Source organism: Tachysurus fulvidraco, chromosome 10 (genome assembly GCF_022655615.1).
Source record: "Tachysurus fulvidraco isolate hzauxx_2018 chromosome 10, HZAU_PFXX_2.0, whole genome shotgun sequence".
NCBI classification, from domain to species: domain Eukaryota; kingdom Metazoa; phylum Chordata; class Actinopteri; order Siluriformes; family Bagridae; genus Tachysurus; species Tachysurus fulvidraco.
In genome coordinates this window covers 18,337,150-18,363,632 of record NC_062527.1, presented here as the reverse complement: position 1 = coordinate 18,363,632, position 26,483 = coordinate 18,337,150, and the positions used below count along the sequence as shown (strand labels likewise).

The following is a 26,483-nucleotide window of genomic DNA, read 5'->3' as shown; positions in this document are numbered from 1 at the left end:
GTAACTTAGCCGACAGTTTTACAGCCTGTTCACTGACAACACCTGCTCAGAACAAGTAGTCTAGGCCAGTGGTTCTCAAACTGGGGGCCCTGGGATGGTGACAGGGGGCCCCGGCTTTATGACATTTTATAAAATAATGGATATTAGATCTCAGAAAAATAAGGCTACTAACCAGCAGCACTACATTGTGTAATTTTAGATCTTTTGTTGAATTTAAATATTAAGTTTTGGAATGTTTTGTCTTTTATTTATTTATTTAATTTTTAATATTTTTTTTTGGGGGGGGGGGGTATATGCAGACATATGTAAAATATGTCACTCTTGGCTGTCTTCAAAACTTGAGAGCCCTGTATATAAATGTATATAATACATACAATTTTATATAAATGCATACATATACATACAGATGTATATAAATGTAAATGCAAGGTAAGGTGTACTTTATTATGAGACAGAGATAGATAATCACCCGGTGGTTACAAAACGGAAAATAAGTATAGAAAGTAGTTTAATCTTGATTTAAAGGATGATTTTACTTCCTCACAAACGATCACCTCTGGCTTTCTCAAAAGTTTAATTAAATTACATTTTATATACAGATTTCTGTAAAGGTGACATTGTGACAATGTCCTAGAAGGAAAGCTTTTTTACAACAAAAGCTAAGTGGAACTGATATTCTGGGTGACCCCAATGGGCAATATTCAGTTACAAACAAAAACAAACGAAATGATCAATTAACACCAATAACCTAGGTGCGGAAAATAGGGTGTGTCCAAAAAAAAAAAAAGCAAAGAAACTGTTGAATTCTATACACTATTAGATGATAACAGTTACTACACAGAGTAAAAATATTAATGGATGCATTCCTAATTAACCACATTTTATTGGCTTACCAAGCAGGATCCAAGTAAGCAAGCAATATTCCCATTTCACGTCACACTGTATCGGTCAGATTTGATTGATTATAGGTGTTTTTACAGCACTTTAAACATCAGACATTTATCCCTGATGAGCAAGCTAGAGAAAGGAACTTTGAGGTATGAGGAGGAACCAGTACTAAAGAAAACCTATTTTTAGCTGATGGCTGTATGAAACCGGAGAGTGAGAATACAAATCATTACTCTTCTATAACAGGGTACTACACAGTCAAATAATCCTACAGTTCTAACAGGAACTCAAGTGTGAGCTTCATAAGAGTATCAACTTTAAGAGTTTTAACCGTGACTCTAAACTGAAGTTATTAATAAGGTGAGAGCAGATGAAGTAGCTGACAGGAGGTTTATTATAAGTGGAAAAGAAAAAGAGATCAGGAGATCCTCATCACACTAACGTCCGGTTTTTAGACACATCTGTAACTCGCATCAGCAGACAACACATCTGTTTTGACAATGTGAAGTGAGATGATCCACCCTTACCACAAAGTGCACAGAAATGGCTGCTGGTTTCCACTTTTAAGAATCTTACATAATGTGAAACCTACGCGCGGTCCATAAAAAAACAAAGACAGAAAACGGTGTTAATTAAATTATTTAATTCCGTTCTGTTTGTTTAGCACATTGAACAATAGACACGGTCACATTACAAAGAAACTCATGTCTCATGCTCTCCTCGTGTGCTTGATTTCTTCTGCTGCCTGTCGACTGCTTCCACGAGTCCCCATGAAACACGAGTCTCGTCATTTCCTTCGGCACCACGGCCGGCTGATACCCGTTACAGGACATCTCTGCTGTTATCCTACATGAAAAACGAATTGAATTGTTTAACAAATGAGTCACATATCAAACATTTACATCAAAAATCTATATTTCTAACAATATCTCTAGGTAGCTGGTGTATGCTTGAGAAAATCTGGTGGGAATTTCCAAAGAATATCAGGAGAATAAAATCTGACACACAGCGAGCCTTCGTTTTTGCCGAAAGCATCGAATAAAAAAATTCATATTTTATTATGCTTTAAATGGAACGTCTCCTGAGACCATCCTGGAAACTTAGCACTGAATGTGCTCCAGTTCATCCCAAAGGTGTTCAATGGGGTTTAGTCAGAATCAGGGCTCTGTTCAGGACATTAACCTCAACACTGTGTCTTCATGGAGCTTGTTTTGCACACAAAGACAATGTAATGTTATGTAATAATATAATATTTACTATGTATATGTATATATTTATTTATTGTGAGTGATGCAGACACTTTTCTCACAAACACGATGTGATGATTTCTTTAAACTGACCCAAAAACGAGGTCTTCTCAGCTATGAGGTCGGGAGACACCAGGAAACACCTACAGCTCTGTAGAGAAAGGAAAGAGAAAACAGAGGGTTAAAAATATCATTGGAATAGAAAGACAAAGATATTTTAATACACACACACACACACACCATTCTTACCCTGATATACAGTGGACAGGCGCTGCACACGACATGCTCCATTGTTGGATGACTCTAGACAATTTTCTGGACAATCTGTAACTGTTATTATCATAACTGTAATTATTAACAACAGCAGTCAGCTTTGTTTATTATGAATACATGTTTTTTTTTTTTTTTTAAGACTCACAAAAAAAAGTTAACACATGAATATTGGAAAGTTTCGACATGTTATAGTTGTTAATTAAGCTTAATTATTTTCACTAAACCTTTAACTGTACACTAACAGCATGGTGTAAAATAATGCATGGTTTATAATTGTACTAATGTTGCGATAGATTTGTCCAATGCTACATTAGATCTCACTGTTCTACATGCATCAGTGCACCGTTTCCATAACCAGTCCTCAGAGATATTAAGACGATTGTGTGAGAGTGATGTTTTAAGATCCGTCTCTTTATGTACAAAGGCAAGAAATATCCCAGGAACAAAACACACAATATTAATCTATGTTAAAATGTGGTTGTGTTGAATACACACTTAAAACTGACTGCTTATATTCAGCTGCATGACTGAAGTGTTTCCAATTGTACTGGACATTAATGAAACAAGCCATCTCTAGATTTATTTTTTTGCCCCTTGAGCTTCACTCGTATTTACAAGCTTATTTTTTTTTTTTTTTTTTAAATAATTACCACATTCATTATATTAAAAACAAGACAAAAAACAAACATAGAAATAAATGTGTGTCAAGTGTGAGTGTGTGTTTGGGCACATGTATTAAAATACATAATTTCCCCAATACTGCTATTTGCTGCCTTATATTCACCTCATTTATACAGGTAATAAGATGTTCATTATAGGAAAATGAAGAATGTTTTTAGTGAGTTCATTAATATCAAATGACTCGGCTAACATTAAACAATCGTATTGTTCACGTCGGTTTGTTTGTTATTGACACAAGCATTTTAATGGTGATGAAAATTAGAAAGAGATGAAATATTGTCGGTCTGAAATTGGATGTGTTCAAACTCACTGAGCAGCAGATCAACAGAAAATGGTCAGCCGACGTGGATATAAGACATGGTGGAGGAGAAATGGATGTATTCACTGCATCTTAATGCAGACTCCTAAAAATCCACCATCCAGCTGAATTTTCGTGATTGTCACTGCAGACTGATCGTCCAGCTTTATTTATTTCGCCTTTCTGTGGAAATGGTGGAAACAAGCTCTTCTTTTTTTAGACTTTAGGATATCAATAATTGCAATGTGAAATTTTATATGCAGAGGAAGTTACATAGAATTAAATAAAATCACATGAGATGACTAGTAGCACCAGAATTCTATGGACTTTTAGCAAAGTACTATTCGTTTGTGTGTTTCTAGAGAGCAGTCATAAGCTTCGGAGGATGATTATAGCTGATTACTTGAAATAAATGTAGAAATGTAAACTAATCAGTATTTGGGATGGCCAATTATTACTAGAGAGAGACAGAGTGAGAAAGAAAGAGAGAGAGAGAGACTGACAGACAGACAGACAGAGAGAGAGAGAGAGAGAGAGAGGAGTGTGAAAGACCAGCTCACCCCCTGCTGAAGAAGAACACAGTTCTGGTGTGTTCCTCAAGCTAGCAACGGCTCTCTCTCTCGCGCCGATACCTGGATAAGTCAGATACAAAGGGACAAACACTTACCAAACACATACACACTGTGGAGATGACAGAAGCACACACACACTTCCCACCACATAGTGCAGGGGTGCAGACCACATCAATAAGACAGAAACGCAAGGCGAGATCGATTCAAGCCGACACAATAAATAATCCAATTCTTTTACGGATTGGATTATTTACAAAGAGGTTTAACGAAGATATAAGCAGCAGAGCTAGAGAGCAAATCTGCACATTTGTAGCAGGTATCTCACATTTATTTATATTTCGACCTCCTTACTAGCATCACCCATTTCAGACGGAGCCCACTATGCAAGGTTATTCATGACGCCTTTCCTTTGGCCAGTTCACACAGGAACAGAGGGAGAGAAAAATAAAAACCCTGATACAATCCTCCTCTTACCCCAAAGAGCCAAACCATGGTGTCAGAAGTATGTTTGCTTTACTGTTGCATTGGATGTACCAAGATTAACAACTGTGGCTAACATAAAACCCACAATCCGATCACTAAATGTGACGGTACAATTTGATGGCTATTATGATATCTATTAAAGTCGGACAGTGTGATAATATGATACTGATATTGTGTTCTCACAAGACACAATAGACTTGGCTGAGATTACACTCTGTTTAAAGCAGATGATATTATGCTCAATCTTTCAGAATCTTTAAATGTGCAAAATAATAAAAAAAAACTTTCAGCAATTTTTTTTTACTTTTATTTTAAGAATGCAATCATGATTTTATACATGTATATATAATCATGATTGCATTTTTTAAATAACAAAAATGATAGTTTTTTTTTCTCGACAAAAAATGCAATTTTATTTATTTTATTTATTTTATTTTACTGAAAGGTAATTGTTTTTTTTTATTATTATTTTGTACATTTAAAGATATATAATGCAAGCTGTTTTAAAGATAAAATGATGCAGATATATTGAATCATACATAAAAGCTTCCCCTTGGGCTCCAGTGCAAAGCTATAGAAGCAAACAACTCTTATTTGGGGTAAGGGGATGATTGTGTACATTCAGTATAAATAATGAAGCCAGTTTTGAGTACATGAATACATAGTCATGGATTCGAAGCACTAACTCGGTTCATCAGTGTGCTAAAAATATACTGAACCAGATTCACTCAACTTACACGAGCATTTTAGGATAACATTACAGGCATAAAAACAGTCTACACGTCTGTTAAAAGTCTAAAAAATGAGACCAAGATAAAAAGCAACTATAGCAACTGATGAAATTCAAGAGGACAAAGAGAGAAACAAAAGGAATAAAAAGCACAATAACATGGCTGCGTGCACACCCTTTTATAAGGACACGTGTGTGAATGCACTTATAATGAACAAAATCACATTCAATCACTTGAACAGTAATCGTGATACCGATTAACCTCAGATAAAGATGTGTCAAAACTGTATGCCATTGTGACAACAAAGCATGTATAGGATCTCGCCATTCAAAGGTATCGATGAAGACAGGGTGATAAGACTTTCCAAAACATTTGTACCATTGGACACCTTGCAGACCATGAAACAAGTGGACCGAATGGGGATTTGTAGTGACGTTACAAAGAGGACGTCCTTCCAAGGAAACAAGAAGGTAACTTACCAGGGAGGCAGTCATGAGACCTACAGGAGCTACAGGAATAAGGCTCTCTATCAGAAACCCTTACTCAAGGAATAGCATTCAAGCTCAATGCAAACCCCCGAACCATGTGGCAAAATGCAATGCTCTGACCAGACCAAGGACGAACCTTTTGGACAAAGATCTAGGAAAAATATAAGATACGTTTGTCACAAACTCAAGACAGCTCCTCACCCTAAGTCCACCGTACCCTTGGTGAAGCATTATGGTGTCGGGATCATGCTATGGTGCTCATGTCAGGATCTTCATCTGGGAATGGAGCTTTAAAGCAAATCAGTTTGGAATGGCTTGAGCACTAAACAAGAGATTTGAATGATCTGGAGCATTGCAAAAGAAAAAAAAATGTGAAAGCTCTTAAGGATGTGCACACTTGCGCAACCAGGTCATTGTAGTATTTGTTCCTCCTTTTCCAGAAATATTACTGATTTTGCGACCAGTAAAATTGGAAAAAGTTCTGCTTTATCTTGGCTTCATTTCTAATGCCGTAAAAACCTAAACTTTTAACAGAGGTGTAGAGATTCCTTATATTCACGGTGCGTAAATTGTTCTGACAGCATGATACACTTTATACGGGGTTCTTGCCATATCTTTTTTTTTTAATTAAAAATGTTTTTTAGATGTTCTAATTGGATGTAATCGTGCTAGGAAGTGAGACAAATGCATGAAATATGCTTTTAAAAGGTCTTGTTAACAATAAATTAGCGAAAGACTTTGCTGGATATTCATCAAAGTTGCATGGCAAAGAGCAAACATTTTAGTGTAGGAATTAATGCAAGGTTAACTTCAAAACAAGCAATGAACTGGATTAAAGAATACAGCAATCAGCTTGATCATGGGCGAATGTTTCCACTCATTCGTTTACGTTTTACCCATGTGATGCTTTTTAAACAGCACATCTGCCCAAGAACATGGATTCTGTTCACATTAAAGATCCCGGTTAAATTGGACCCATTTGCTACAAGGTGATTGTTTCAATCCTACTCAAATCCTTATAGCATACTTTGTTGGCTATTTAATTTATTTAATTGCACATCAACTATTGTTCGGGTTGTTAAAACGCTGCGTTTAAATGTACACACTCTACAGCCAGATGTGAGGAGTTTAATGATACAGTTAAAAAGATGAAATTAATGAATGGAATTTGCATCAGTTTGTTTTATGATCAGATTTGAATGCATGCACCTTTGATAAATAAGGACAACTGCATTTCTAACCTTGGTGCTCGTATTACTTTGACAATTAAATAGCTGCACTGCTGCCAAATGACAATTATCGCATTTTATAAATTCTGTAGGTCATTAAATGAGAGAATTGAGATTCTATACCAGACGAGTGCAAGAACCCTGTTATAATATTGTACGTGTTGCGCTACATGGAAAATTTTGTCCTGCTTCTGAAAGTTGTTGTATTTACATAAAAATAAAATGACACAATAGGCTTTGTAGCTCCTTAATCTTCATACAGGTTCATTGAGGAAGGAAAATGGAATTCCTCCGACGATGTGAACATTACAAAACAAAATATACAGAAATTTCATAGCCAAGATTTATGCATTTAAATTGTGATTTGACTTGAGTGTGTTTTTGTTCAGCCGTGTTCCTTAGCAATAGTGAAAGGTACAAACTAAATAAATTTACAATCACAAACACTGAGTTTCAAGTTACTTGACCAATTGTTGCTCGGATGAGTTTTTATTGAAACGGAACAAACAAAAAATAAAAGTTATAAATACAAACATCAGAGAACAAACTGTCATGGCTTTTAAGGTGAGCCAAACCAAAGTCCTAACGAGCAAATTTAAAAAAAAAAAAAAAAAAAAAAGAAGAAAAAATGTCTGAAGTTATGTCAGGTTTTAAAAAACACAATTTATCTACTTCTAGAAATGCTAAACATACACTTTTAACGGTACTTCCAGCTACAAAACTTTGTTTTTCCTTCCTGTGGATTCTTTTCTCCACTTCCGAAAAAAAGACAAATAAAATGAAAATGAAGCTCTAGTCATAGCCATTATTTACAAGCAAGACCCTATGCCACTATCAGAAACCACAGAACGAGAGAGAGTAAAAGAGTGGGAGTAATAAGAGAGTGTACAGTTGGATGTGATGGTGGGGGTTGGAGGTGGGGGTTGAATGAACGTTTGGACAGGAGCTTTCTACGAGACCATGTCATGATTTTAATGGTACAGCCTTTTTTTTGTCTTTTTTTCCTCTCTTTTTTTATTTTTTATTTTAGAAGTCAAAGTCCTTGTGTCTTTAAAATGTTCATTGCTGGCTTTTAAAACAAAGAACAAATGGAAGGGATAAAAGTGGTGCATGATTTAAGACAAAATGTCCAAGTCATTCGTGTGTGTGTGTGTGAGTGTGTGTGTGAGTGAGAGAGAAAGAGAGAGAGCAAACCAATCAGGGGAAGGAAGAGGAACAGATACATTCTTGTCTTCAGCCAAAAACGTACTTTCAGCCAATCAGGATTTGTGAAGCCAATTCTGGGGCGTGTCCTTATTGTGTCACTGACATACTCTACGGAGGGAGAAGGAGAATAGAAGTCAAACACTGCCAGCCAATCAACGAGTGTTTCTTTTTTTTAACAGGAGGACGGTGGGAACGTGTTTGAGTTGTGTTTTAATTAGTTTATTTTTTGTGAATTGTTTCTCTTATTGTTGCCAAATACCTTTTTTTTTGGGGGGGTGGTGATGTGTGTGTCGTCTACTTCCACTGCTGCCCATAAGAATCCTGGGAGAACTCCAGGGTGTCATTGCTGTAGTAGTTGCTGGAGTAGTCACCCCCTTGCTGTAGTGGCTGCTGAGCGATTGGCTGCGACCCCCAGTTCTGCTGATTGGTTGTCTGGCGTCGTTTTGAATCCGGTTGGTTAAACACGTCTGCCTTTCTCTTACCACCCACATTGCCACCACGGTTCCCACGGGCACCTCTGGTGCCACGTCCACCCCTGGGTGACTGGAAAGGGCCACCTCGTCCCCCTCCACGTCCTCCACGGCCTGCACCCATGGGAGCACCTCCCCTCGGAGCATAGCCACCTCTACCGCGAGCCGGGGGAACCCCGCGTGCTCTGGGTGGGGGAGGGGCTCCACGGCTCCCACGGTTGCCACGTCCCCTTATTGGATACACTTCTTCATAGCCATAATAGGGATCGTCGTAGCCACCACGATAGTCATGGTAATCATAACCGTAGTAGTCATCATAGTAGTCTTCATAGCCGTAGTAATCGGGTGGGTAAGAATAGCCGCCACGACCACCTCGGCCGCGGCCACGGCCTGGGGGTGGCATGCGAGGTGGGGGGTAGTAGTAATAATCGTCATATCTGCACAGATGACAAAATACATAGTGAAATGTGACTTTCAAACTCAATGTGTGCATTCTAACAAACTTGCATGCAAATTGCAAAAAACAAACAAATATTCGAATGGGATAAGACTCAATTACAGCAGTTTTGACCAGATTTTCACGTCTGTCTCATCCCTAATCAGTTAAAGTGTAGTTGATATTCCGATGCTTATTTTAAACAATTAGTGGACAATTCCACAAGTGTCAGGTATTTTTTAAAATCAGTATAGAGAATGCAAATTTTTGGAAACATGGTTGACAGATGAGAAGATTAATACAGTATTTATTTTTGCTTCTGTGCACAGACATACCCTGTATTTCTGCTGGTCTGTCGGGCAGCTTGCCGTTCTTTCCTCTTCTTGTCTGGAGGCTTTGCAAGGACAATCTCAATCTCTTCTCCCCCAAGCTCTTTCCCATTCATCTCTTCCATGGCCTGACACATGCACACAAACATCAGAACATTTATATAGTCACATTAATTTAGTGCATCATAAAATAAACTTTTTTTTTTTTTAAACACTTCCACACATTCCACCTAATTTGACTACCTTAACAGCAGCGTCCCGCTCCTCAAAGTGAACGAAGGCATAGTCTTTCAGTTTCTTAACACGTTCTAGTTTCCCAAACTGTGAGAATGTCTTCTCTAGGAGCTCCTCTGTGACAGAAGTGGCTAGCTTACGAACAAACAGCACCTTCACCTAAAACCATGTAAATGCAAAACATTTTAAGAAACCACATTTTAATAAACCCTGATGTATTAACTCACCAACCTTCACAATATTAAAAAAACCGACCTTGGCCATGACCTCAGGGTCAGGTTCAGCAACCGGGTCGGCCCACTCCACTGTTACAGGGTTTCCCCACACCTTAATTTTGCCGCTCATGAGGCGACGGCGGGCCTGTGCTGCTGACTTGTGGTCCTCATACTCTAAAAAGCAGAAACCTCGGTTCTTCTTCTTGTCGTCAGCTTGTGTGTACAGAATAACTTCCTGTAGACCCTCTGGAACAAGTACACAAGCAACGTAAATCAAATATAGGCAAAAACGAACAGTCTTTAAAACGAACAGCCTATTCATATATATATAAATTTTTGTTGAAAATTAGAAATGATTCCAGGACATTATTTAAGTTATTTGGACATATACTGTACGTATGTGAGTAAATATAAATATATTTATATACAGGTACATTAATGAATGGAGATGGATGTAGGGGGAGCTTGGGTTCTGACCTGTCACTTTGCCAAAGTCTTCCAGGATGCTTTCCCTGGTCTTGTTCTTTGGAATGGAGCCCACAAAGAGTCGGTTGTTGGCTACAGAAATGCAAACACCCAAATACTTCCCTGGTCTGATCTCATAATTATCACACTGAAAAACACAGAGAAATAGGGAGAGAAAGAGAAGAATTTCAGAATCAAATCTGTGTGATTGAGTGACAGGATTATGCCGGTGAGTGCTCTGGTTGCACTTTGTTTCTTTTGTTTATTTTATTTATTTATTTACATAGATACTGTTCTCTTTTTTTCTCACTTTTAAACCTGAACCCATGCTGGCCGAGCGAGATCCTGAGGAAGAACAAAGGACGTGACCCACACCAGCAACCGCAAGGGAAATGAGCCATTGTCAGGAACAGGCTGAGGGCAAGCGCACACCACGCTCCCTTACCTAGTATCCTGTTAGCCAATGTCCAGTCTCTGGAAAGCAAACTCGACGACCTCAGGGCAAGGGTCAAGTTCCAGAGGGACATTCGGAACTGCAACCTTCTCTGCTTCACTGTGACATGTCTGAACTAGTGGTACAGGACCACGCAATCCAGCCGGCCGAGTTTTTCTCGGTCTACCGCATGGAAAGAACACTGGAGGTCAAGGGGAGGTGGAGTGTGTGTGATGGTGAACAACCACTGGTGCAACAACGCGAGTGTCACTCCTCTTTCCTCTGCACACCAAATCTGGAACTACTGACCAACAAATGTCGGCCCTTCTATCTACCTCGGGAATTCAGCTCGGTCATAGTCAGTGCCGCTTATATTCCACCTCAAGCAGACACGGACATTGCAGTATGGGACTTACATGAGACACTAACGCTACACCAAAGACAGAATCTGGATGCTGCGCTCATTGTGGTGGGAGACTTTAAAAGTGCCAACCTCAAGCGTGCACTACCAAACTTTCAGCAGCACATCACCTGCCCCACCAGGGGCGAAAGGAAGCTAGACCACTGCTAGACACCATTCAAGAACAGCTACAAGGCCGCTTTAGATGACGCAGACTGGGACATGTTCAGGCGCAGCTCTGATGACGTCAACATGTTTACGGAAGCAGTTGTGGGATTCATCTGGAAACTAGCGGATGATACAGTGTAGAAAACCACCATCAGAACGTTTCCCAACCAGAAGCCGTGGGTGGATAAAACTATCCGCGATGCTCTGAGATCCCGCTCCGCTGCCTACAAAACGGGGCTCACCACCGGGGAAATGGACGAGTACAAGGCTGCATCTTACAGTTTGCACAGAGCAATGAAGGAAGCAAAGGGATTAAGGAACATCACGGACTATAGAACACCAGCTTCCAGAATGGAGAATGCGGACGCTTCTCTGGCAGCTAAACACTTTTTATGCTCGCTATGAGGCTGCAGCTAACCACGATAGCGGCACAAACAGCATGCACGCTGAAAGAGCTTAAAGGTAAGCACATTCACCATTTCGGAGCATAACGTGAGGAGGGCATTCAAGAGAGTGAATACCAGGAAGGCAGCAGGACCAGATGGCATCACAGGTCGGGTTCTGAAAGCCTGCGCTGACCAGCAAGCACCGGTGTTCACAGATATTCAACCTTTCACTGGAACAGTCTATTGTCCCCTCATGCTTCAAACAGTCCACCATTGTTCCTGTCGCGAAGAAATCCCAGCCCACCTGCCTCAATGACTACTGCCCTGTAGCTCTGACCTCAGTAATGATGAAGTCCTTCGAGAGACTTCATCACAGCATCACTACCTGACACACTGGATCCACTACAGTTTACGAACCACCAGAACTGCTCTACTGAGGATGCCAGCTGGACTGCAGAAAAGGAAATTATGCAAAAATGCTGTCTGCGGACCATAATTCCCCTCCACACTCACCTCTATGTTGGAGGTCCTGCAACTCAGCCTGCCGCTGTGTCAATGAATCTCCAACTTTGTGACAGACAGACCACAAGCTGTATGGGTGGACAAACACACCATCCACCCCCCACCCGCAGCACTGGAGCTCCCCAGGGTTGTGTTTTAAGCCCCCTGCTGTACTCACTGTACACATATGACTGTGTGGCCACTTCCAACTCCATCACTATCATCAAGTTTTCTGACGACACCGTTGTGGTGGGCCTGATCAACACCGACGAGACGGCCTACCTACAGGAAACTAAAAACCTGGAGAGATGGTGCCTGGACAACAATCTTCTCCTGAACATCAGCAAGACTAAGGAGTTGATAGTTGACTTCAGCACAAAGCAGGAGCAGTCATACCAACTGCTAAACATAAACAGGACCCCAGTGGAGAGAGTGGACAATTTCCAGTACCTGGGTGTTCACATCCCACAGGACCTGTCTTGGTCCTGTCACATTAACGCCCTGGTGAAGAAGGCCTGGCAGCGTCTGTACCATCTGAGACGCTTAATGGACTACAAACTACCCTCTCAGGTGCTAAAGACTTTCTACACCTGCACCACTGAGAGTGTCCTGACGGGTAGCATCACTTCCTGGTTCGGGAACAGCACCATGTAGGACAGGCAAGCCCTCCAGTGGATGGTGCGGTCAGCTGAATGTACCATCCAAACTGAGCTCCCTGACCTGCAGGACATCTACAGCACGTGGTGCTGGACCAGGAAGATTGTAAAGGATCTCAGCCATCCCAACAATGGACTCTTTTCTTTGTTGTGTTCAGGGAAACACTTCCGCTCCTTTAAAGCAAACACAGAGAGAATGAAGAGAAGCTTCTTCCCGCAGGCCATTCGAAGTTTAAACCAGGAAACACCCAGGATCTAGTACTAGACCTCTCCCCCCATCTTCACTTTTTTGCACTATGACACTAACTCTGGACAGTGCCACTTTATACCACACCATACTGCACATGGATACTTTAAGGACAGTCGTTAAAACTATACACCTTTATGTATTATACGCATTTTTCACATATTTTCATATTTTATCTGGTTTTATATAGTTTATACTTTTTATTTATCTACCTTCTTTTTGTTTTATTTTTATCCTTAATTCCATTCCTTTTTATGCTTGAATACTGGACAGATGTAAAAAGCATTTCACTGCATGTCATACTCTGTATGTGACAAAATTTGATTTGAGTTGACTGTGTCAACATATATTATATACTATAATATTAGCAGAATTCCTGAATTCAAATCAGGTTATTATAGCAAGGGATTCTGAATATGGTGTATTTAAAATGTGTCAGTGTGTTGTTTGACCGCCTCACCAGTTTGACCGCCTCCTGTGCAGCATCTTTGCTACAGAAGGTGATGAACGCATAACCACGGTTCTGTCCGGACAGCGGGTCCATCATTAACCTCAGGTCCCATATAGGTCCCGCCTTCTCAAACAGTGGAACCAGCTCATCTTCATACAAATCCCGAGGAATTTTTCCCACAAACACCTATACACACAATAAAAAAGAGACAATATGTATATTGTACCTTCAAGGCATTCAAAGATCAGAAGAGAAGTGTTTATTCTATTGGAATCGAAGATTGGAGGAGTGTTTTCCTCAAAGCATGTAGAACCCAGTGTTCATACACTGTGAGGTGCTCTCCATCTGCCTCTGCATGAACTGAAAAGGGGATACAACCCTCGATCAAAACGCAGAAAGTGGAAGTGAACCACATGCATGCTATGGAGTTCTGGGGTACAGCAAAGAACAGAACTGAACTATAAACACCACTCTAAAGAATGGATATGATGCACTAAATATTCCGAACTGGTTCTTCAGATAACTAAGCAATCTAACAAATCTATGCATACCAGAAACAAACAAATGAACAAAAGTTCTTTTTCAGACTTACACAATCTCAGCCAATAAATAATTGTGTGCACAGTGAAATCTGAGAAACTGCTCTAATTGTTTTGAGAACTGTGAAATCTGACAAAAAAGGCGAACAGGCACAAAACTTCACTCATTCAAAATAGCTGTCGTTCATATGTTGGTGTGTTTGTTGTAAAATATTACCTCAGTGCCAATTCCAGGCTGTGTGCCTGAGAAGACTGTCTCTGGGGGTGGGCCACCATATTTCCTCTGGCCTGTAGTGACATCCAGGGTATATCCTGTCCTCTCCAGCAAAGCCTAAGTTCAGGGTATTGATGTCATCAGTATGAGACTATACAAATATCAATGCATGAACAAGCAAGACTCCATTGCTTAAAACCTCAAAGATTCACCTTTATCTTTGTCTCGTCTGGGCCTTTTGTGGATTCCTGTATTTTGCTGCCTTGTTTTTCCCGCTGTCTGTAGGTCTTCATGACACCACACAGGAAGGCACTCTTATTCTGCAAGGAATCAAAGAACAATGAAGACTCAAACATGGCTCGAGTTATACTGAACAACAGGCCTTATTAGGGTTGTGCATTTAAAGATAATAACCAAAGCACTCACCTGGACATGAGACAAGTCACTCTCTTTAAACTGCTGCAGTACAGACAGAGCTCCTTCTTCATTAAACTCACGCAGAGCATCGATCGCCCTCTCATCAAGGTCAGCATAGGCCACCAAACCTGCAGCATACATGTGCAAACCCTTAGCTATGCTTGCACACACCTGCCCCTCTTACCACCACAATTGGAATTTAACCAAATTTTGCACTAACTCGAGCAAAAATGTCTTATAAAATAGTTTTGAAGGTGAATTAAAAGTTCTACCGGAAGTGTTTAGCACTGCTTACACATGCCCACATGTACACAAAGTTCTTCTTGTAAAGCTATAAATGCGGATGCTGTATGTTCTCACCTGTCTGGAAGATGTTGTCCAAGCTCTCAGCTACTTTCTGGGGAAGTCCAGCATCAATGAGAGTCTGGTAGTTTTCGGTGTGTGCCGCTGAGACGTCCATAGGCTCTTCTTCTTCTTTTGCAGGAGCAGAGCTGCCATTCACTTCAGCAGCCATTCCTCTGAGAGGGACAAGAATACAGAGAGAACATAAAAGACCCGGGTTGTTACAGCACCTCGGTGGTTAACCTTATTGGCTTAAAGAATTCTCACCCAACATGCCTTGTAACACACTACAACAACTACAAGTTTCTCAGAAAAGCGGAAGTAACTACATTTAAAACCCTTTAGCTGTGAAGTGCACTAGTGTTGAAAAGGCACAACATTGCTGTGTAAAACACTGCACTAAACAAAAGACTTGTTGCATTTTCAACAAAAATGAGGACATGTGGAGGATTTGATCTGGTTTGATTTACAATAATAATCCACACAAATATATAGCAAGTGCTGTTGCCATGACACTGGTGCATGGGAAAGTTCAGGAACACAAACCTTATTGCTTTAACACTGATGTTACTGTGGGGGGGGGACCAAACTGCTAGGATTGGAAAAAAAATCCTTAAAAAGTATTTTTGAAAGGAAAAGCAAAAGTTTGTGCACCTCTGCTTTACACCTGCGAGCACGCGCCAGTGACCCCGCCCCCTTTTGCAGACAACACAGAACAAAACCATACCCGTGCAAACCTATTAAAACTTCTATCTAATTTAAAAAAAAAACACGACTTGTGCATCCACCCACGTGTCAGCTACATGACCAAATAATGCGTAATAAATTAATAAATGAATAAAACAGAACCTCGATCACTCAGTAACACTAACACTTCAGTGCGCGCGCGCATTTGCTAACAGTTAAAAACACAAGAAAGCTAACTCACTTTACAGCTCGAATTGAAGTCGACAAAGCACTACAACCTTTATTCTACAACGTATAAAAAGTAGTTTGTCCACTAAAACGTCCTAACACACACAACAGCGTTCCGCCCCCTTAACAAAACTAGCGCCACACCATGATAGCATGCTAACTAGATAGCATAAACAACCAGAAACCGCCATTAAGCAAACTACAAATTGTTATATTACAGATAAACGATAAAATAGTCAATATGGATAAAGGTTAGAGGGGAAAAAAGACAAACCAACAGATTTAAGACAAAAGAGACGCCTGGACCAGCTAGCAAGCCGGCTAAGTCGTGTTAGCTTCAGAGTGTTAGCCGCGGCCTAGCCGTTAAATCCTCTCAGATTCAAATCGACCAACCGCCAAAGTAATAAATTAAAAAAAAACACACAGCTTAAAGAAAGCTTACCAATATTTTTACAATGATTACTTTCTCCCACGGAGCGACACCTGCACAAATAAACGCCTCAAGCGACGCTCTGTTCCCTCAGCACGAAAAAACACAGGAAATGTGAATAAGCGCGTGTGTAACTAGCGACACACACACACACACACACACACACACACACACACACACACACACACACACACACACACACACACACACACACACACACACACACACACACACACACACACACACACACACACACACACACACACACACACACACACACACACACACACACACACACACACACACACACACACACACACACACACACACACACACACACACACACACACAAGCTCTCGTCGCTCAAACAACGCCACTTCCTCGCGCGGCACAGTGGCCCTGTCTCAATTCCATCTCCATATTTTACCACTAGTCACTTCCACTCAACCACTTTGACAGTTTTTTTTTTTTAATAACGCACTTTAATATGGAATGTATTTCTACGTGTGACATTCAAACGGACGCATTAAGTGTGTTTGTTTGTTGGTTTAAAATGTGTACCCCCCCCCACGACAGGAAGTGATTAAATAGCACCCTAAGTTTGCTTTGGATTGGTATCGAGCCCAAAATCTCGTCAGATAGCGGAGCGCGCGCAACCCGTTCGAAATGCAATCAGCCAGGCGCGAGCGCAGAGCTACCGTTTTTTTTTGTTGTTGTTGTTGTTGTTTCTTTTTTATTAATGCCATAAACCAACAATACAATGAGATATATTATTCAAAGTGCAAATGCACAGCAACTAAAATAAAAGAAATAACAGTGCCAGAGGACAAGAACAATATTATAACAAACAAAAGGAAAAGGGTGAGAGCTACCGTTGTTCTAGAATCGGAATACGAGTCAGAAACCGTAAGGACGCAGCGTCCCGGTCGGTGTTAAAACGTGAAAAGGAAATGGGCGTGCACGCGTCATGACGATTATGATGTTTGTCACGTGACACTGTACTTACTGTAAAAGAAAACATGAAAGTAATTCAATTCAAAGTAATAAAATAATTTATAAGGCTGATTACGTATACAGAAGACCTCGTGGCGCAACGGTAGCGCGTCTGACTCCAGATCAGAAGGTTGCGTGTTCAAATCACGTCGGGGTCAAAAATCTTGATTTCTCTGCTGGGAAGAGAAGTGAATTATTTGGATCAAAAGCATTAAAGATTTCAACAATAAATATATAACATAAACACATTCCCAGAATATCCACATGACTAAAAGAGGAGAGTAAAGTAAATTCAGCAAGCTTTATTCTGAGAGACCTACAGCAGTTACTGGCATTTCATTAGCTATTTTCAAGAGGAAAGGTTTTTTTATTCTTGGACAGAAAAATGACTACAGTTTAAAGCCATGTGCAGGCACAATGGACACAAATCAGACACTGTCTATTTCCTGTTCTCAAATCAACTCCAAACAACTCAATTAAACTTTGAATAAACTCAAAACAACTCAAACTACTCAAATCAATTCTGATGACCATGTGACCCTAGTATGAAGTCATGTTCTTCCAAAGAAGAGATTGTAAATTCAACAAGATTTATTCTGAGAGGCCTACAGCAGAGGAGATTGTAAATTCAACAAGCTTTATTTTGAGAGGCCTACAGTAGCTACATGAGCTATTATCAACAGGAAAGGTTTTTTATTCTTGGACAGAAAAATGACTACAGTTTAAAGTTTGCATTTGAGACTATCATGTGCTGGCAAATTGGACACAAATCAGACACTTTGTCGATTTCCTATTCTCAAAACAACTCCAAACAACTGAAATCAACTCATTTACATTTACAGCAGCAACATACATAAGTGCGACATACACCAGAGTGACGTACATAAGTGCTTAAATCTCTAACATTGAACACATTAATGCTGGCTCACTAGGTTACATACTTAAGATACCATGAGTTTAAAACATTTGTTCAAAGTTACAATGAAAAAGTGTCAAAGGTTTTTTTTTTTTTTTTTTTTTTGAAGTGCTAGTTGAAGTGTTTCCTAAATAAGTAGGTCTTCTACCTCCGCTAGAAAATAGCCAGTGACTCAGCTGTCCAGACCTCTAGGGGAAGTTCATTCCACCCCCTTGGTGCCAGAACAGAGAAGAGTCTTGTAGTATACTTGCCTCTCACCCTGAGAGATGGTGGAACCAGTCGAGCAGTGCTGGTAGATCGGGGGTTGCGGGGTGCAGTGCGAGAAATGATGAGGGCTTTGAGGTAAGAGGGAACTGGTCCATTTTCGGGGTGGTATGCGAGAACTTTGGAAGGTTGAAAACAAGCCGGGCAGCTGCATTTTGGATCATTTGCAGAGGACGGATTGCATTCATATTTCTGCCAGACATGCTGAGAAGCTGTGGCATCTGAGGGTGGGAAAGAGAAGATTCATCAAAAGAGTGAGTATACACTCCAAACAACTCAAATCAACTCTGATGACCATGTGACCCTAGTATGAAGTCATGTTTTTCCAAAGAAGAGATTGTCCAGAACCAGCGCGATGCATCCAGCATAATTACTTTCAGTGAACGAAATTTTGAAAGCTACATCATGCAAAAAATTCAATACAACTCAAATCAACTCCAAACAACTCAAATCAACTTCAAACAACTCAAAACAACTCAAATCAACTCTAAATATCTCAAAACAACTCAAATCCACTTCAAACAACTCAAAACAACTCAAATCAACTCCAAACAACTAAAATCAACTTCAAACAACTAAAATCAACTTCAAATCAACTCAAAACAACTGAAATAAATCTGATGACCATGTGACCCTAGTATGAAGTCATGTTCTTCCAAAGAAGAGATTGTCCAGAACCAGCATGACAAATCCAGCATAATTACTTTCAATGAACGAAATTTTGAAAGCTACATCATACAAAAAATTGAATACAACTCAAATCAACTCCACACAACTCAAATCAACTTCAAACAACTCAAAACATCTCAAATAAACTCCAAACAACTCAAATCAACTTCAAACAACTCAAATCAACTCCAAACAATTCAAATCATCTCCAAACAACTCAAATCAACTTCAAACAACTGAAATCAACTCCAAACAACTCAAATCAACTCCAAATAACTAAAATCAACTTCAAATCAACTCAAAACAACTGAAATCAAATCTGATGACCATGTGACCCTAGTATGAAGTCATGTTCTTCCAAAGAAGAGATTGTCCAGAACCAGCGTGACGCATCCAGCATAATTACTTTCAGTGAAAGAAATTTTGAAAGCTACATCATACAAAAAAATCCAATACAACTGTGTGCTTTGAACTTTGTGCTAAAAGTCTGGGAAAGAACCAGATATGAACCTGAGTGCATGCGCGCGAGACCTCGTGGCGCAACGGTAGCGCGTCTGACTCCAGATCAGAAGATTGCGTGTTCAAATCATGTCGGGGTCAAAAATCTTGATTTCTCTGCTGGGAAGAGAAGTGAATTATTTGGATCAAAAGCACTATGAAGATGACAACAAAGATTATACAACACCAACACATTACCAGAATATCCACATGACAAAAGAGAGGAGTAAAGTAAATTCAACAAGCTTTATTCTGAGAGACCTACAGCAGCTACATGAGCTATTATCAACAGGAAAGGTTTTTTATTCACAAATCAACTAAATCAACTCCAAACAACTCAAGTCAACTTCAAATCAACTTCAAACAACTCAAATCAACTCCAAACAACTCAAATCAACTTCAAACAACTCAAAACAACTGAAATCAAATATGATGACCATGTGACCCTAGTATGAAGTCATGTTCTTCCAAAGAAGAGATTGTCCAGAACCAGCATGACGCATTCAGCATAATTACTTTCAGTGAAAGAAATTTTGAAAGCTACATCATACAAAAAAATCCAATACAACTGTGTGTTTTGAAATTTATGCTAAAAGTCTGGGAAAATCAACTTCAAGTCAACTCCAAACAACTCAAATCAACTTCAAACAACTCAAATCAACTCCAAACAATTCAAATCATCTCCAAACAACTCAAATCAACTTCAAACAATTCAAAACAACTCCAAACAACTCAAATCAACTCCAAACAACTCAAATCAACTTCAAACAACTCAAAACAACTCACATCAACTCCAAATAATTCAAATCATCTCCAAACAACTCAAATCAACTTCAAACAACTCAAAACAACTCAAATGAACTCCAATCAACTTCAAATCAACTCAAAACAACTGAAATCAAATCTGATGACCATGTGACCCTAGTATGAAGTCATGTTTTTCCAAAGAAGAGATTGTCCAGAACCAGCGCGACGCATCCAGCATAATTACTTTCAGTGAATGAAATTTTGAAAGCTACATCATGCAAAAAATTCAATACAACTCAAATCAACTCCAAACAACTCAAATCAACTTCAAACAACTCAAAACAACTCAAATCAACTCTAAACATCTCAAAACAACTCAAATCCACTTCAAACAACTCAAAACAACTCAAATCAACTCCAAACAACTAAAATCAACTCCAAACAACTAAAATCAACTTCAAATCAACTCAAAACAACTGAAATCAAATCTGATGACCATGTGACCCTAGTATGAAGTCATGTTCTTCCAAAGAAGAGATTGTCCAGAACCAGCATGACACATCCAGCATAATTACTTTCAATGAACGAAATTTTGAAAGCTACATCATACAAAAAATTCAATACAACTCAAATCAACTCCACACAACTCAAATCAACTTCAAACAACTCAAAACATCTCAAATAAAATCCAAACAACTCAAATCAACTTCAAACAACTCCAAACAACTCAAATCAACTCCAAACAATTCAAATCATCTCCAAACAACTCAAATCAACTTCAAACAACTCAAATCAACTCCAAACAACTCAAATCAACTCCAAATAACTAAAATCAACTTCAAATCAACTCAAAACAACTGAAATCAAATCTGATGACCATGTGACCCTAGTATGAAGTCATGTTCTTCCAAAGAAGAGATTGTCCAGAACCAGCGTGACGCATCCAGCATAATTACTTTCAGTGAAAGAAATTTTGAAAGCTACATCATACAAAAAAATCCAATACAACTGTGTGCTTTGAACTTTGTGCTAAAAGTCTGGGAAAGAACCAGATATGAACCTAAATGCATGAGTGCGAGACCTCGTGGCGCAACGGTAGCGCGTCTGACTCCAGATCAGAAGGTTGCGTGTTCAAATCACGTCGGGGTCAAAAATCTTGAATTCTCTGCTGGGAAGAGAAGTGAATTATTTGGATCAAAAGCACTATGAAGATGACAACAAAGATTATACAACACCACCAAATTACCAGAATATCCACATGACAAAAAAGAGGAGTAAAGTAAATTCAACAAGCTTTATTCTGAGAGACCTACAGCAGCTACATGAGCTATTATCAACAGGAAAGGTTTTTTATTCACAAATCAACTAAATCAACTCCAGACATCTCAAGTCAACTTCAAATCAACTCCAAACAACTCAAATCAACTCCAAACAACTAAAATCCACTTCAAATCAACTCAAAACAACTGAAAAAAATCAAAAATCAAAAATCATGATTTCTCTGCTGGGAAGAGAAGTGAATTATTTGGATCAAAAGCACTATGAAGATGACAACAAAGATTAATCAACTTCAAACAACTCAAAACAACTCAAATGAACTCCAATCAACTTCAAATCAACTCAAAACAACTGAAATCAAATCTGATGACCATGTGACCCTAGTATGAAGTCATGTTTTTCCAAAGAAGAGATTGTCCAGAACCAGCGCGATGCATCCAGCATAATTACTTTCAGTGAACGAAATTTTGAAAGCTACATCATGCAAAAAATTCAATACAACTCAAATCAACTCCAAACAACTCAAATCAACTTCAAACAACTCAAAACAACTCAAATCAACTCTAAATATCTCAAAACAACTCAAATCCAATTCAAACAACTCAAAACAACTCAAATCAACTCCAAACAACTGAAATTAACTCCAAACAACTAAAATCAACTTCAAATCAACTCAAAACAACTGAAATCAAATCTGATGACCATGTGACCCTAGTATGAAGTCATGTTCTTCCAAAGAAGAGATTGTCCAGAACCAGCATGACACATCCAGCATAATTACTTTCAATGAACGAAATTTTGAAAGCTACATCATACAAAAAATTCAATACAACTCAAATCAACTCCACACAACTCAAATCAACTTCAAACAACTCAAAACATCTCAAATAAACTCCAAACAACTCAAATCAACTTCAAACAACTCAAAACATCTCAAATAAACTCCAAACAACTCAAATCATCTCCAAACAACTCAAATCAACTTCAAACAACTCAAATCAACTCCAAACAACTCAAATCAACTCCAAATAACTAAAATCAACTTCAAATCAACTCAAAACAACTGAAATCAAATCTGATGACCATGTGACCCTAGTATGAAGTCATGTTCTTCCAAAGAAGAGATTGTCCAGAACCAGCGTGACGCATCCAGCATAATTACTTTCAGTGAAAGAAATTTTGAAAGCTACATCATACAAAAAAATCCAATACAACTGTGTGCTTTGAACTTTGTGCTAAAAGTCTGGGAAAGAACCAGATATGAACCTAAATGCATGAGTGCGAGACCTAGTGGCGCAACGGTAGCGCATTCTCTGCTGGGAAGAGAAGTGAATTATTTGGATCAAAAGCACTATGAAGATGACAACAAAGATTATACAACACCACCAAATTACCAGAATATCCACATGACAAAAAAGAGGAGTAAAGTAAATTCAACAAGCTTTATTCTGAGAGACCTACAGCAGCTACATGAGCTATTATCAACAGGAAAGGTTTTTTATTCACAAATCAACTAAATCAACTCCAAACATCTCAAGTCAACTTCAAATCAACTCCAAACAACTCAAATCAACTCCAAACAACTAAAATCCACTTCAAATCAACTCAAAACAACTGAAATCAAATCTGATGACCATGTGACCCTAGTATGAAGTCATGTTCTTCCAAAGAAGAGATTGTCCAGAACCAGCGTGATGCATCCAGCATAATTACTTTCAGTGAAAGACATTTTGAAAGCTACATCATACAAAAAATTCAATACAACTCCAATCAACTCCAAGCAACTCAGATCAACTTCAAACAACTCAAATCAACTCCAAACAACTCAAATCAACTTCAAACAACTCAAAACAACTGAAATCAAATATGATGACCATGTGACCCTAGTATGAGTCATGTTCTTCCAAAGAAGAGATTGTCCAGAACCAGCATGACGCATTCAGCATAATTACTTTCAGTGAAAGAAATTTTGAAAGCTACATCATACAAAAAAATCCAATACAACTGTGTGCTTTGAACTTTGTGCTAAAAGTATGGGAAAGAACCAGATATGAACCTAAATGCATGAGTGTGAGACCTCGTGGCGCAACGGTAGCGCGTCTGACTCCAGATCAGAAGGTTGCGTGTTCAAATCACGTCGGGGTCAAAAATCTTGAATTCTCTGCTGGGAAGAGAAGTGAATTATTTGGATCAAAAGCACTATGAAGATGACAACAAAGATTATACAACACCAACAAATTACCAGAATATCCACATGACAAAAAAGAGGAGTAAAGTAAATTCAACAAGCTTTATTCTGAGAGACCTACAGCAGCTACATGAGCTATTATCAACAGGAAAGGTTTTTTATTCACAAATCAACTAAATCAACTCCAAACATCTCAAGTCAACTTCAAATCAACTCCAAACAACTCAAATCAACTCCAAACAACTAAAATCCACTTCAAATCAACTCAAAAATACTGAAATCAAATCTGATGACCATGTGACCCTAGTATGAAGTCATGTTCTTCCAAAGAAGAGATTGTCCAGAACCAGCGCGACGCATCCAGCATAATTACTTTCAGTGAACGAAATTTTGAAAGCTACATCATGCAAAAAATTCAATACAACTCAAATCAACTCCAAACAACTCAAATCAACTTCAAACAACTCAAAACAACTCAAATCAACTCTAAACATCTCAAAACAACTCAAATCCACTTCAAACAACTCAAAACAACTCAAATCAACTCCAAACAACTAAAATCAACTTCAAACAACTAAAATCAACTTCAAATCAACTCAAAACAACTGAAATCAAATCTGATGACCATGTGACCCTAGTATGAAGTCATGTTCTTCCAAAGAAGAGATTGTCCAGAACCAGCATGACACATCCAGCATAATTACTTTCAATGAACGAAATTTTGAAAGCTACATCATACAAAAAATTCAATACAACTCAAATCAACTCCACACAACTCAAATCAACTTCAAACAACTCAAAACATCTCAAATAAACTCCAAACAACTCAAATCAACTTCAAACAACTCAAAACAACTCAAATCAACTCCAAACAATTCAAATCATCTCCAAACAACTCAAATCAACCTCTTACAACTCAAATCAGCTCCAAACAACTCAAATCAACTCCAAATAACTAAAATCAACTTCAAATCAACTCAAAACAACTGAAATCAAATCTGATGACCATGTGACCCTAGTATGAAGTCATGTTCTTCCAAAGAAGAGATTGTCCAGAACCAGCGTGACGCATCCAGCATAATTACTTTCAGTGAAAGAAATTTTGAAAGCTACATCATACAAAAAAATCCAATACAACTGTGTGCTTTGAACTTTGTGCTAAAAGTCTGGGAAAGAACCAGATATGAACCTAAATGCATGAGTGCGAGACCTCGTGGCGCAACGGTAGCGCGTCTGACTCCAGATCAGAAGGTTGCGTGTTCAAATCACGTCGGGGTCAAAAATCTTGAATTCTCTGCTGGGAAGAGAAGTGAATTATTTGGATCAAAAGCACTATGAAGATGACAACAAAGATTATACAACACCAACAAATTACCAGAATATCCACATGACAAAAAAGAGGAGTAAAGTAAATTCAACAAGCTTTATTCTGAGAGACCTACAGCAGCTACATGAGCTATTATCAACAGGAAAGGTTTTTTATTCACAAATCAACTAAATCAACTCCAAACATCTCAAGTCAACTTCAAATCAACTCCAAACAACTAAAATCCACTTCAAATCAACTCAAAACAACTGAAATCAAATCTGATGACCATGTGACCCTAGTATGAAGTCATGTTCTTCCAAAGAAGAGATTGTCCAGAACCAGCGTGATGCATCCAGCATAATTACTTTCAGTGAAAGACATTTTGAAAGCTACATCATACAAAAAATTCAATACAACTCAAATCAACTCCAAGCAACTCAGATCAACTTCAAACAACTCAAATCAACTCCAAACAACTCAAAACAACTGAAATCAAATATGATGACCATGTGACCCTAGTATGAAGTCATGTTCTTCCAAAGAAGAGATTGTCCAGAACCAGCATGACGCATTCAGCATAATTACTTTCAGTGAAAGAAATTTTGAAAGCTACATCATACAAAAAATTCAATACAACTCAAATCAACTCCAAACAACTCAAATCAACTTCAAACAACTCAAAACAACTCCAAACAACTCAAATCAACTCCAAACAATTCAAATCATCTCCAAACAACTCAAATCAACTTCAAACAACTCAAATCAACTCCAAACAACTCAAATCAACTCCAAACAACTAAAATCAACTTCAAATCAACTCAAAACAACTGAAATCAAATCTGATGACCATGTGACCCTAGTATGAAGTCATGTTCTTCCAAAGAAGAGATTGTCCAGAACCAGCATGACGCATTCAGCATAATTACTTTCAGTGAAAGAAATTTTGAAAGCTACATCATACAAAAAAATCCAATACAACTGTGTGCTTTAAACTTTGTGCTAAAAGTCTGGGAAAGAACCAGATATGAACCTAAATGCATGAGTGCGAGACCTAGTGGCGCAACGGTAGCGCGTCTGACTCCAGATCAGAAGGTTGCGTGTTCAAATCACGTCGGGGTCAAAAATCTTGAATTCTCTGCTGGGAAGAGAAGTGAATTATTTGGATCAAAAGCACTATGAAGATGACAACAAAGATTATACAACACCACCAAATTACCAGAATATCCACATGACAAAAAAGAGGAGTAAAATAAATTCAACAAGCTTTATTCTGAGAG

General features: G+C 38.8%; 1 protein-coding gene and 6 non-coding genes across 21 annotated transcripts; 6 read left to right on the top strand and 1 right to left on the bottom strand.

Moving 5' to 3' along the window:
- Positions 1–1,516: 1,516 nt before the first annotated feature.
- Positions 1,517–17,238, bottom strand: LOC113654928 (heterogeneous nuclear ribonucleoprotein R-like). 15 transcript variants are annotated; one of them, XR_007144089.1, is made up of 17 exons: positions 15,546–15,567; positions 15,018–15,175; positions 14,667–14,785; positions 14,453–14,560; positions 14,244–14,357; positions 13,497–13,673; positions 10,258–10,393; positions 9,821–10,026; positions 9,575–9,724; positions 9,338–9,459; positions 8,356–9,003; positions 8,140–8,204; positions 3,948–4,019; positions 3,400–3,570; positions 2,385–2,465; positions 2,229–2,286; positions 1,517–1,734 (listed from the first exon to the last, which is right to left on the bottom strand). XR_007144089.1 is itself a non-coding variant. In XM_027165220.2 (12 exons), exons 2-11 carry the CDS (start codon positions 15,169–15,171, stop codon positions 8,391–8,393), a joined length of 1,899 nt encoding a protein of 632 aa, XP_027021021.1. In that variant the 5' UTR covers positions 15,172–15,175; positions 17,217–17,238; the 3' UTR covers positions 7,887–8,204; positions 8,356–8,390. The 15 variants fall into 15 exon arrangements, 4 of the variants coding, with proteins under 4 accessions (XP_027021021.1, XP_047675391.1, XP_047675390.1 ...); XR_007144092.1 differs by having other exon boundaries at positions 2,385–3,570; positions 8,140–8,202; positions 15,546–15,568; XR_007144091.1 differs by having other exon boundaries at positions 2,385–3,570; positions 8,140–8,206; positions 8,357–9,003; positions 15,546–15,568.
- A 185-nt stretch (positions 17,239–17,423) lies between these two features.
- On the top strand, positions 17,424–17,495 carry trnaw-cca. Its single transcript has one exon. It is a non-coding gene; the product is annotated as a tRNA-Trp (tRNA).
- A 2,219-nt stretch (positions 17,496–19,714) lies between these two features.
- Positions 19,715–19,786, top strand: trnaw-cca. Its single transcript has one exon. It is a non-coding gene; the product is annotated as a tRNA-Trp (tRNA).
- Positions 19,787–21,509: 1,723 nt separating this feature from the next.
- Positions 21,510–21,581, top strand: trnaw-cca. Its single transcript has one exon. It is a non-coding gene; the product is annotated as a tRNA-Trp (tRNA).
- A 2,202-nt stretch (positions 21,582–23,783) lies between these two features.
- Positions 23,784–23,855, top strand: trnaw-cca. Its single transcript has one exon. It is a non-coding gene; the product is annotated as a tRNA-Trp (tRNA).
- A 1,249-nt stretch (positions 23,856–25,104) lies between these two features.
- On the top strand, positions 25,105–25,176 carry trnaw-cca. The gene has a single exon. It is a non-coding gene; the product is annotated as a tRNA-Trp (tRNA).
- A 1,078-nt stretch (positions 25,177–26,254) lies between these two features.
- Positions 26,255–26,326, top strand: trnaw-cca. The gene has a single exon. It is a non-coding gene; the product is annotated as a tRNA-Trp (tRNA).
- The last annotated feature ends 157 nt before the right edge of the window (positions 26,327–26,483 follow it).